Source organism: Nannospalax galili, unplaced genomic scaffold (genome assembly GCF_000622305.1).
Source record: "Nannospalax galili isolate Female #2095 unplaced genomic scaffold, S.galili_v1.0 scaffold1387, whole genome shotgun sequence".
NCBI classification, from domain to species: Eukaryota; Metazoa; Chordata; class Mammalia; order Rodentia; family Spalacidae; genus Nannospalax; species Nannospalax galili.
In genome coordinates, this window is record NW_008355976.1 from 1,279,538 (window position 1) to 1,291,926 (window position 12,389).

Below are 12,389 nucleotides of genomic sequence, written 5' to 3' on the forward strand. Positions count from 1 at the left end.
GAGTGCAGCCTGGAGAGGAGCAAAGGACGGTGTGGAGTCTTTTACTTTACTGCTCCCAAACTTTTAGGTCTGAAGGATTCTCACTCCATCACTGTAATTTCCCTAGACCCTCTTAGCTTTAAAAATACTCATATGTTTCTTAAATAAATATGGATATTCTTGGTGAAACATGACTCAAATTTAATAGAAACCATGACAGGTCTATTAGAAAGTACTTTCACTTTATCTATGGGTGTCTAGACAAGTAGGACTTAGATGACCGTGGTGATTTCTCTGTTATTTTCATGAACTGAGACAAGAGAGCAGGGAACTTGGAGACAGGAAGGCAGGAGGGGGAGCTGTGAATCTTGTTCGAGGAAGTCCAGCTTGGAAAGGCTTCTTCCCTTGCTGTGTCATATTTACTCTGGGCCCTGCAGCATGAATTCTGAGGGACTCAGAACCCTGTATATCAGTAGGTGGAAGGTCTTTGAGAGCCCTGGGACTAAATGCCTCAAGCACTCTCCTTAGGGAGAAAAAAAAATCAAAGTTCAGAGTTCCCATTTTGACAGATTATATCTAGTAGTATCCAACCAAAAACTTTAGTAAATCCAGTTTGGCCATATTCAAAAAGGCCAGTTGAAAAGATAGCTTATGTAATGCAGTAGTATTCCTCACTAGAGTCATAAATTTTAGTCTGATCAGGCCCCTCTTTTGGCTTTACCTACCAGATCAATGATGAAAAGGTTCTGATCAGGAAACAAGTGTCTCCATGTCACTGAGGGCCCATCAATTTCTATCAGAAATCAGAGACTGACCTGACAGAATTCAGGACCAAAAGCATCCTTGGGCAATTGAAACAAAATAATAACAATACTTATAATAATAAACTTGTATCAGAGCCCTGAAGCTTGAACATTCCCATTGAAAAGATCAGGTTTGGATATGACATTCAGCCTAGGAATCCCAGGCTCTGTCATGTTTATGGGACAGAGCTCTGAGTTTGGTGATGTCTTTCAACTCTCACTCTGTCTCTGCAGCATGGCTGTTTAATGGATAGCTATTTTACGGCTGCTCTGAAGTTAAGACTGGTCGGGATCTGTTTCTATAGCGACACTTTCAGTATGCAGATATCTTACCCTGTCCCATAATCCTTATCTGAGCCTGACACAATAGAGAGTCCTGAGATAGTCTCTAAAACACTTTGCTACTAGTTCATCCTGATAGAGACAATTAGGATCTATTGGCAAACTACACATACAATATCTCCACATGAGTTCTTGTGTGTAGCTGAAGGCCATAAAACAAGAAACAGTGCCAAACAGTAGAACCCTTCCTTTGAGTTGTTGGCCAGGGTACTAAAAGAGACTTCCAAAATTACACAGGCTATTGCCACAGCCCTTCTCTCAGAACTTGAAGGTAAGATCCTGTTGCTAAAGACAGGACATACTTCAGACATAGGATTTGGAGCAGTGGAGCTGGAATTGACCTGAAAACCATTTTCCCTGAAGGTTAACTCTCATAGCTTTGGAGAACACAATGCAAGCTGCTAAGGGGGAACATCAATCAATGGTCTAACCCCAGCTTCAAGGCCTAATAACCGTATCAATGACTGGCACAGCAAACAACATTGGTGCAGTAGTGGCACTTTTATCTTGGAGGTGATCAACAACTACCTAATTGAACTTAAAGCGCACTCAGTGGGAGGAAACTCATGTGTATTGCTATAAACATAGCTAAATACACATGGCTAAACACTCTTATATCTTAGAGAAAACCCCAAGACTGTCACATCCCTAGACAAATGTAATTTTTTATTATGTGTAAAATACGGATCCTTATATTTACAGACAAATATCCCAGTCACCACTCATCAAATATGCTTCTTTTGAAACAGTTGGAGACTACAGAGTTCCACAACTGGTCACATACAGACATTGTCTGTGATTTGCCCAGGCCTAAGTGGCATATGTACAATGCAACTTCTACACCCAAGGCTCACGGAACATAGAACAAGGAGTGAAGAGGTCATTAACACATCTCTCAGTTCTCATCAATGAAGCTCCCTCATGCAACAGAGGGCCAGGAACACAAAAGGCCACAAATGGCCAAAGTGTGGAGAGTAAGAGTCTGTAGAGTGTGGGTCCTTGGACAGGACTCATATTAAACTCCACCCACCCAGGGTTCAGGGACCATTGCGGAAGAGGGGGCAGAAAGGTTATAAGAGCCAAGGAGGAGATGCACAGTCATATGGAAAAGAGTCCTACAACCTCCTGGTACCTTGTTCATATGAACTTACAGCAATGGTGTCAGCATGCACAAGACCTATGCAAACTCAAGCAGACAAAACCCCAGGCCAGAACTGTGGAAATGGGCAGCAAGCCCCAATCTTAGTCAAGGAATTATTGGCAGATGATTACTGCTGGGTGATTAAGAGCTGATCTTCTTAAAGGGAGGGACTCTAGATAAGTTGCCTAGATCCCAGTGGATGAACTTGCATGGAAGGACATCTGGGGACACTACCTTGACATTCTGTCATAGGCCTTAAAACAAATGACAGAATGTATGAATTCCAATGGGATAGGGGGCTGTGGGAGAGTGCCAATGGGGAAGGGGTATAAAGATTAAGATGTTTTATATGAAATACATAAAAATTAAATAAAAATTTACAAAAAATATAGAGGCTTTTAGATTTTAGTGTCAATAACAAATCTATGCACATGAATGTAAAGCTCCTGTTATGAAGATTCATGCTAATCATACTGCAAAGGTATATGGAAAATCTGAGTTTAAAAATCTCTTCTGTCCCTTATCACTGTGTGATGTTCAGTTAGTTACTTCACCTCTCTGAATCTCCATTTTCTTAAATGGGGGATATCTACCTCACAGAGACAAGAAGATTTAACTACACAAAGCATAAACTTCAGACCAGAGTATCATTTTATGTGTTTGCATGCTTATTTGATTAACGCCTGTTTTCTCTTTTCACTATATGTATCATGGAGACATTTTCTTGACTTGTCTTATCCTATTGCTTAATATGGTTTAGGATATTGTAAGCCTTTCATGTGTTAAATATAAAAGTAAAAGATTGAATTCCTAGAGAATAACAAATGCAATTGATTATCAACTTTTATTGAACTGAATAGATGGGAACATTTATTATAATGATTAATATTATCAAATTGTTTAAGAAAGTATTGATTTTTGGATAGAACAGTCAAATGTGAGTTGCAAATGCCCTTACTCCACAAAGCTGGGAAGATTAAACGGGACCATATATTTAGACTATCCAGGAATACATGAAAGTGTAAGGATGGTATAACTTAATATTACATGCCCTTGGGCCCCAAACATCTGATGCAGTCACTTTGTTAGGTCTCTGCTTAACAACTTCTTCACACCCTGATCATAGGTATAATATAGTTATCCTCACCAAAGCTCTATGAATCCCAAGAGACCTTTCTCAGCTTCAAATAAAGATTTGAGACCCCTCTAATTCCCTCATGTCTCACCTTTAAACACAATTAGACAATAGAACGCCAAGCTATATTTTATAAACTCAGGTCCTCTGTAAGAGCCATCCCTCCAGCCCCTGCTGTCTACCTCTCTCTATTTTTATCCCATAGTCCCAGCCAGCTTGGAACTCACTGTATAGACCTGGCTGGGCTTGTTCTCACAGACATCCACCTGCCTCTGCCTCCTGTGTACTGGTATACGAGGCATTCGCCGCCCCGACCAGCATCTAGAGTCTCAGCTTGACGGCTCTGCCACCGTAGCCTCATCTACTTCTGTAGAGTGCCTGTCTCCCACATAGTCATATTGGAGGTCAGGCCTTTAACATTTACATTTTTGGTATGTATGCAGGACTCAAACACTCAGTTGGTAGTAGTACCCTTCAGCCGTAACTGTTGCTGTTGCTTCTGAAGAATGAAATATGGCATCTGCTTGATGACCAAGACATTTGTAATCTGGAAGTAGAAGGGAGTGAATGAGCAGTAGGCATGGGCTTCCACCAATAGAAGACGAACACTTGGGCACATTGTCTTTCTTCTCCCCCCATAGAGTTTGTGTCATGACATAGAAGCTCCTCCGAGCCCTTTGGAAGAAACGGGCATGCTGCGAGATCAGCTCAGGTTTGAGTCAGCAGCTCAGGAATGCACTCCTCTTTACTCCCAAGCTCCTTCACCTCTGGGAAGATGTGGCACTCTCCAATATAATGTTTGCACATGTGGTTTTGCCTCAGGTTGTTTTCTAGAGAAACTAAGAAGTGGGTTGATATAATAACTCTTGGAAAGCAAACCTTCTGGGTAGGATTTGGTCCTTTGACGCAGCTTGAAGGTAAGGACCACATTGCTGTCAGTTGTGTAGCAGCAATGCCTGTCACAGGGTGCTGTTACTAAAGACTATCTGTTGTTAGGATGCGGAAAAGGTGGAAGGACAGGGGAGGGTGTCTGAATTCCCGAGGACATGGTGATTGTAGGGATTATGGTGCAGGTTGACTGTATTTGATGGTATTTGGAGTCTTATAAGCAGGAAATAGTAGACTCACATCACTCAATGACTCTAACTTAAAGCACAATTCAAAAAATTGAAATCTTTCATTGGAAGCTTCAAGGGAGACTTTGCTTTCCTACAGCTGGTCAGGATAGTCTGCTGAAACCCAGGCCCAGAATCTGAATTTAAGGATGCCAGAAATATAAATACAACTGAAGGAACAGGTTCAATATTCCATATGTGCCGATTTTTCTTTTGACTGTGAGAGTATGGAACTTAAAAAACTGGAAATGAGGTGGGCGTGGTGCTGCCTGCCTTTAATCCCAGTGCTCGGGAGGCAGAGGCAGCAACAACAACAACAAAACAACAACAACAAAAACAAAAATGAACTGGAAATGAGACATTTGGCTGCATGAGCCTGAAACTGTTGGGATAACAACAACAACAACAACAAAACAACAACAACAAAAACAAAAAATGAACTGGAAATGAGACATTTGGCTGCATGAGCCTGAAACTGTTGGGTCTTGCTGTTTGTCTGAAAATTTCAGCTTGAAGAAGCACCATCTTTCTTAAGACAAAAGAGAATAGTTTCCTATTGCCTGGAAATCATGAAGTTAGCTCCTGAAGCAAATGTCTTGAAAGATATTTCCCACGCTCTTCAAGATTCACTTAAGTCTTACATAGTTGTAAGGACAAGGGATTATCATGAATGATTTTATGCCTACATTGATATATTATTTTGATAACTATTTTTGAGAAATTTGGAGGACATAGAAATATCTTGAAAATATAAAAATCTGAATAGACCAATGTTTACTCAAAACTTAATGTATAAGGATTGGGGAGATGACTCTGTGGTTAAGAGCACTGGCTGCTTTTGCAGAGGACCCGGTTTTGGTATCCAGCACCTACATGGTGGCTAGCAACTGTCTGTAACTCTAGTTTCAGGGGATCTGATGCATTCTCTGGCTTCTGTGGGCATTATAAGCATGTAGTGCATTTCTATCCACCCAGGCAAAACACTCATACACATAATAAAAAATAAATAAATAAATAAATAAATAAATACCATAATGCCTAAATATAGCAGAGGGTCAGTTAGGGATTAAGAAGGGAAGGGAGAAGAGGGGAGATGTGTGGGCAGTAAGGAGCCAGATATGATGAAAGCACATTATACACATGTATGAAAGTGTCATCATGATATAATGACTGAATTGCAAATTCAGTACGTCATTCAAGAGATTATTATTGTGCACAATTAATACATGTGAATAAATAACCGAATACTGTACTTATGGAAAAACCTGTTTTGAGCCGGGCGTGGTGGCGCACGCCTGTAGTCCCAGCACCTGGGAGGCAGAGGCAGGCGGATCTCTGAGTTCAAGGCCAGCCTGGTCTACATAGTGAATTCCAGGACAGCTGGGCCTATAAGGAGACCCTGCTTCAAAAAGACAAACGCCGCCCCCAAAGCCAAACAGACAAAAAACAAAACAAAACAAACAAACAAACAAAACCTGGTTTTGATGACCACATATTTAATAAAATATTGTCAATAAGGAAAATGAGAAAAGTTACATAGAAATGATTTCTGAAATATTTTGTGAATATTGAATACTTTGAGAGTCTCTTTGAGAACTTCTTCCCTCAAATTTTATTTAGTGAAGGCCACACAGTGGCAGTAAATCCAGGAGCCAAAGTACATGAATGAATAGGTGTAAAAAGTTTTAAGACAAACATTTTGAAAAGTAGGATCTGTAAGACGGCTCAGTGGGAAAGGCACTTGCTGCTGAGGCTGATGACCTGAGCTTCATCCCCAGAACCCTCATGGGGGACGGTGAGAACCGAATCCCAAAAGGTGTCCTCTGACCTCCATACAGGGGCCATGACATGTGCACACTTGCACACACACACACACACACACACACACACGTAAATAAATGTAGAAAAAAAAACCCCAAAGAAACAATGAGTATATATACCAACTTCACACATATAATTGCATTAAAATTCACATATTTAATTTATTTTTTTTTAAATGAAAACTTTTACGTGTTTGAGTGTTTTGCCTGCATGTATGTTTTTATTTTCTTAATTTTTATTTTAGGTGTATAAGTGTACTGCCTGCATATATAAAAATGCACCTGTGTCATGCAATGCCCATGGAGATCAGAAGAGAGTCTTGAACCCCTGGAACTGGAGCTACAGATGGTTGTTATCTGCCATGTGGGTGCTGGGAACTGAACCCCGGGTCCTCCACAAGACCAGTTAGTGCTCTTAACCGCTGAGCTATCTCTCCAGTCCCTTGCCTGCATGTATGTATGCTGCAATGCCCATGGAAGCCAGAAGAGGGCATCACATCTGGAACTGGAGTTGACGGTGTTAAAACTGAACCTGGGTCCTCAGCAAGTGCAGCCAGTACTATTAATTGCTGAGCCATCTCACCAGTCTCAAAATTCACATACTTTAAAATAAACGGGTAACAGCTAAAAAACTGCTCCCCTGCCCAGCATCTCATTTCTTTCTTGTGGAATTTTATCAAATACTTAAGGAATAAAGGGAACAACTGCTACCTGAGTATTTTCAGAAAATGGAACATGTGGGGTTACTTTCTGATATATTTTACAAGGCAAATAAAATCTTTGTTTGTTTGTTTTGAGACAGGGTCTCCCTGTAGACCCAACTGGCCTGGAATTCATTATGTGGACTAGGATGGCCTCGCTCTCATAGAGATTTGCCTGCCTCTGCCTCCTGAGTGCTGGGATGAAAGGTATGCACCATGCCCGGCCTTCAAACAAAATCTTAAATAAAAACCCAATAAAGAATTTTCAGGAAATAAGTTGCAAAAGAACACACACATATAATCATATAATATCCTTACCAAAATATTAGCAAAGTGAATCTAACAATTTTTAAAAATACATGATAATGGGCGTGGTGGTGCACACCTGTAGTCCCAGCACTTGGGAGGGAGAGGCAGGTGGATCTTTGTGAGTTCAAGGCCAGCCTGGTCTACATAGTGAGTTCCAGTATAGCTGGGGCTACAGGGAGACCCTGCTTCAAAAAGACAAAAAAACAAAACGAAGCAAAGAAAAACCCCCCAAAAGCCCAAAAAACATGATAAAAGAAGGATTTATTCCAGGAATGCCGGTTAGCTTAACATTTAAAAATAGCCAAGGTAATACTTCACATTAACAACACAAAGAAGGAAAGTCAGGTGATTAGTAGGCATATGAAAAAATAATTTTAACCAATTCACACCATTCTGATGAAAAATTTCATGAAGCAAAGAAAACCCCCCCAAAAGCCCAAAAAACATGATAAAAGAAGGATTTATTCCAGGAATGCCGGTTAGCTTAACATTTAAAAATAGCCAAGGTAATACTTCACATTAACAACACAAAGAAGGAAAGTCAGGTGATTAGTAGGCATATGAAAAAATAATTTTAACCAATTCACACCATTCTGATGAAAAATTTCAACAGTTTTCAGTGAAAGTGCACTTTCTCAACATGGTGAAGGGTTTCTGTGAAATAATTTATATTTAACCATGCTTAACAGTGAAAACTGGATACTTTCCTCCTAAATTCAAAAACAAGGCCAGAAGTAAACATCCATACCAAACTGTATGCATTTTTTTCACATATTGAGTCTACTCAGTGTAACTATTAACAAAGAGACTTGGGCAGGTATTAGAATACAAATGTATGGGAGCCCTCATACACAGCTGGTGGGAATGGAAAATGCATAGCTATTCTAGAAGATCTCTGGAAGTTTCTCAAGTGGAATAAAGACTTTCCATGTAACCAGTAATACCTAGGAGAAACAAAGACACATATCCACACAAAAACTGATACTTCAGTATCATAACCATATTATTCTTAATATACCAAAGGAGGCAATAATCCAAATATCTATCAAGCAGACGATTTATCTGTACAATGGAATATTACTGATTTGTAGAAAGGAACAGCATACTGTACATTCTACAATATGAATGAACCCAGAAAACATTGTATAAAGATGCAGCCACAAGAGATCACATATTATATGTTTCCACATGAAGGTCCAAAATTGGGAAACCTATGGAGGGAAGAAGTTAGTTGCTTAGGGTATAGGGCTTATTTTTGAGGTGATGAAATGCTCCCAAATTGACTGGTGGTGGCTGTATGCATTTACAGGTTAAACTAAAACCACTGGACTCTACACTTTAAATGGGCAAATTGTACAGTGTCTGTGTGAGTCGTAACCCCAGTAAAGATGTTAAAAAAATCACACATCAGAATAAGGCAAAAATCTTAGTGGTTCTCTTCGACACTGTGTTAAGGGTCTTAGCCAGTTCAAAGAAATAAACGTTGAATGAATAAAAGATATAGTGATATAGTAATGATTATTTAAAGAAATTAATGAGCTGGTTTTAAAATTTGTACAGCAATCAAACCAGAGTAGCCAGAAATGTTGTGGAAGTATAGTGTTGGAGGATTACAATAATTTGTTTTGAGATTTACTAATATAACGGTGTCATTACTAAGATAGTGTAGTTTGACATAAGGACAAAGAGATTAAGGAAAAAGGAAAGAAAATCCAGCAAAACATCCACACATAAGAAGTTGACTTACTTCGCAAAGTTGCCAGTACAACTCAATTTGGCAGCGAAAGGGTTTCCAATAAATAGTGCTGAGGCAGTTGGGCATCTGTATGTGAAAATGACCTTGGATTCTACTTCATGTCATAATAATTGTTATAGAATTAAAAAGCAAGTCCATAAAGCAAATCACAAGCCATGAATAAAATTACTTGTATTTTATCATAAATTGCTTTTAAAGTAAAAAGGTATCATTAAGAAACCAAAGCCATTCACGAAATTAGACAAAATATTCTCAGCATGTATATCTGGCAAATAATTTGTATTCAGAACATACAGATAATTAGTACAAATCAACAAATAAACATGAAACTCAAAATAAGGGTAAAAGACTAAAAAATTTCATAAAAGGAATATTCATGAATAGTAAAAATTCAAGAGCTCCCTTAACATAGTTAAGAAACTGTGTTATCAGAAAAATTCAAATTTTAATGACTTTTTAGCTTACACTCACTTGAATGATTAAATGAGAAAGTAATGAAAATATCAAAGGTTGACCAGAGTTTGGAGCTACTGGAAACTGCTCAGCATCATGGATGGGATTGTGACACGGTACAGCTAAGTTGAAAAAAACCCATTTAGTATGTTCTGTTAAACATATACCTACCTTCAGTCCTAGCAATTATACTTTTAGATTAAGAAATATAGTAGCTTTATTCATAATATTCCATAGTATAAATAATCCAGATGTCCCAGACAGGGTATTTAAACTGTGTTATATTCAAAAAATGGATTATTTCTCAGCAATAAAAAGGAATTAGCATATGGTATGTACAACAGCCTGTGGGTGGGAATTGCTTTCCTTATCAGCCTCATTTTTCTCATTTAATCAAGGTCTTTAGGAACGTAGGAAAGATGCCAGACAGTGGCATTTCCAGGGAGGAAATTTCCAAGGAGGAAGCTCTATCTCTCCAGAGTTAAGGCCCCCTGAGCATTATAATCATTTCTCCATCACAAGTAGGAAAGGCCAAATGGTTCACCCTCCATCTCACATGTGATATATCTCCTTATTAAAGGAAAGATACTAGTGAGTGTGGGTTCTGTCTTTCTGCCATGCTGGGAGCTATGTAAACATTGCAAGGGATGGAGGAAAAAGGCACAGAATCCCAATGTGCAACTGAAGCCTTTATGATGGGGCAGGGCCCCTCTTCAGCAGTCGGAGTGCCCCATCCCGAATCTGTTTGGTCTTCATCCCATAGATGATGGGGTTGAGCATGGGTGGCACTACAAGGTAGAGGTCAGCCAGGAGGATGTGGACGTGCCTGGGCACATGCTGACCAAAGCGCTGTGTGTAGAAAGAGAAGAGCCCTGGTGTGTAGAAGAGAAGGATGACACCCAGGTGGGAGCCACAAGTCCCGAAGGTCTTAGCCCTTGCCTCTTTGGAGGAGAGGCCCAGCACAGCCCGGAGGATGAGTGCATAGGAGACCGCAATGCAAATGGAGTCAGTTCCCACCACCAGTGTGGCAGCGGTGATGCCATATATGTTGTTTGGCTGTGTGTCCCCACAAGCCAGCTTCACCACGGCCATGTGCTCACAGTAGGAGTGCGCCACCACTCGGCCACAGTAGCTCAGCCTTGCCAAGAGGCAGGTGAGTGGGGTCATGAGCCCCAAGCCACGAAGCAGAGCAGCAGCCCCTAGTTTGCCCACTGACTCTGGGGACAGCAATGACCCATAGTGCAGTGGCCGGCAGATGGCCAAGTAGCGGTCAAAGGCCATAGATAGCAGGATACCAGATTCGACAGCTGAGAAGCCATGGATAAAGAACATCTGGGCAGCACAAGCCCCAAAGGCAATCTCCGCAGCATTTGCCCAAAAGAGTGCAAGGATTTTGGGTACAGTGGAGGTACAGAGCACCAGGTCGATGGTGGATAGCATGCATAGGAACAGATACATGGGCTGGTACAGTGAAGGCTCAGAATGCACCACCAACAGAACTGCCATGTTGCCCAGCACTGCCAGGGCATACATGGAGCAGAAGGGAAATGCAATCCAAAAGTGGGATGTCTCCAGGCCAGGAATTCCCATGAGCAGAAAGGAGGCTGGGTTCTGGTGGCTGTGGTTTGTGTGCTTCATGGTCAGGCCAAACTAGATCTAGGTAATCTCACTGATTTTCTCTAAGCTCTAGGGAGACCTAAGAGACAGAGTAGCTGGGATAATTTGCCATCATGTTGTAGCTGGATGGCAGCAGGAGGAATTTGAATTAGATTTCACAGAAAAGGCATCCAGGATAAGAAGACTGTAGAGCCCTGGGGAATATGCAGAAGAGAGATGTGTTAGTATCACCAAGGTTCAAAGGAGTCTTCCTCATGTCTGTCTGATTCAATAGTCTCTAGGATGTGGGCTGGGGATGGGAGGCACGGCTGTAGAGCCATGTTCATAGTGAACATCAGTGCAAGAGATTTTTATAGTATTTTGCTCTCTGTGAACTCCCTTCTGCAATGCTTTAGTATTATTTTCTTCAGATTAATCTGCTGTTTGACAATACACAGGTAATGCTAATAATAAAGGGTCAGATATTAGATAGAAGGCTCAAATATGGTTACTTTTCAAGATAGGAAGATCAAAAATGAAATAAAAGGAAGAAAAGGGAAGATGGATGGATTATTCGAATGGATTTCTGGAGCCACTGAACCCGTAACAACCTAAGTATTGACCATGAACATCGAAATGCAGATGAGGGGCCAAGCCTCTTGCAGTCTATTACAGGTGCCTGCCTTGTGTTTAGTACTGGGTTCTTGCACTAGCCTCATGTGTCCTACACAGGTGTTGTAGAATCAGATGAGGTGATACCCAATTGGTACTGGGAGATGTCAGGCTGTTTCAGCCATAATAAATGTTCTGATAAAGTCACTTGTTTGCAAATACATTCTCTAATGAAAATTAAAGGTATGTGAAAGAATAGGATGTGATTTTCAAACACCGAGAACACATAATTCCCATAAGCAGACAGAGAGCTAAATTTGGTCCCACAACAATGCTGAGCTTTTACACACTTTTATTCTATATTTTCTATCACATGCAGTTAAGAATACTAGTTATTCTTGCAGAAGACCTGGGTTCGAATCCCAGCACCCACATGGCAGCTAACAACTGTCCATAACTCCAGTTCCAGGGGATCTGACAGCCTCTTCTGTCCTCCGCGGGCATTGCACGACACAGGTGCGCTTACCTCCATGCAGGCAATACACACATACACATAAAATAAAAATAATAAATAAATTAAAAAAATTAAAAACCTTCCTTTACTTACATATGTCTTCTCACTTTTCT

At 40.5% G+C, this 12,389-nt stretch overlaps 1 protein-coding gene across 1 annotated transcript; it reads right to left on the bottom strand.

Annotated features, from left to right (window-relative positions):
* Positions 1-10,244: 10,244 nt before the first annotated feature.
* LOC103750855 (putative olfactory receptor 52P1) lies at positions 10,245-11,261 on the bottom strand. The gene has a single exon (XM_008854135.1). The coding sequence runs from the start codon at positions 11,190-11,192 to the stop codon at positions 10,245-10,247; it is 948 nt and encodes a 315-aa protein (XP_008852357.1). The 5' UTR covers positions 11,193-11,261.
* Between the last annotated feature and the right edge of the window lie 1,128 nt (positions 11,262-12,389).

What these genes read in the sequence shown, in the direction of transcription:
- LOC103750855 (XM_008854135.1), bottom strand. Translation starts at nt 11,192, where the DNA reads ATGAAGCACACAAACCACAGCCACCAGAACCCAGCCTCCTTTCTGCTC.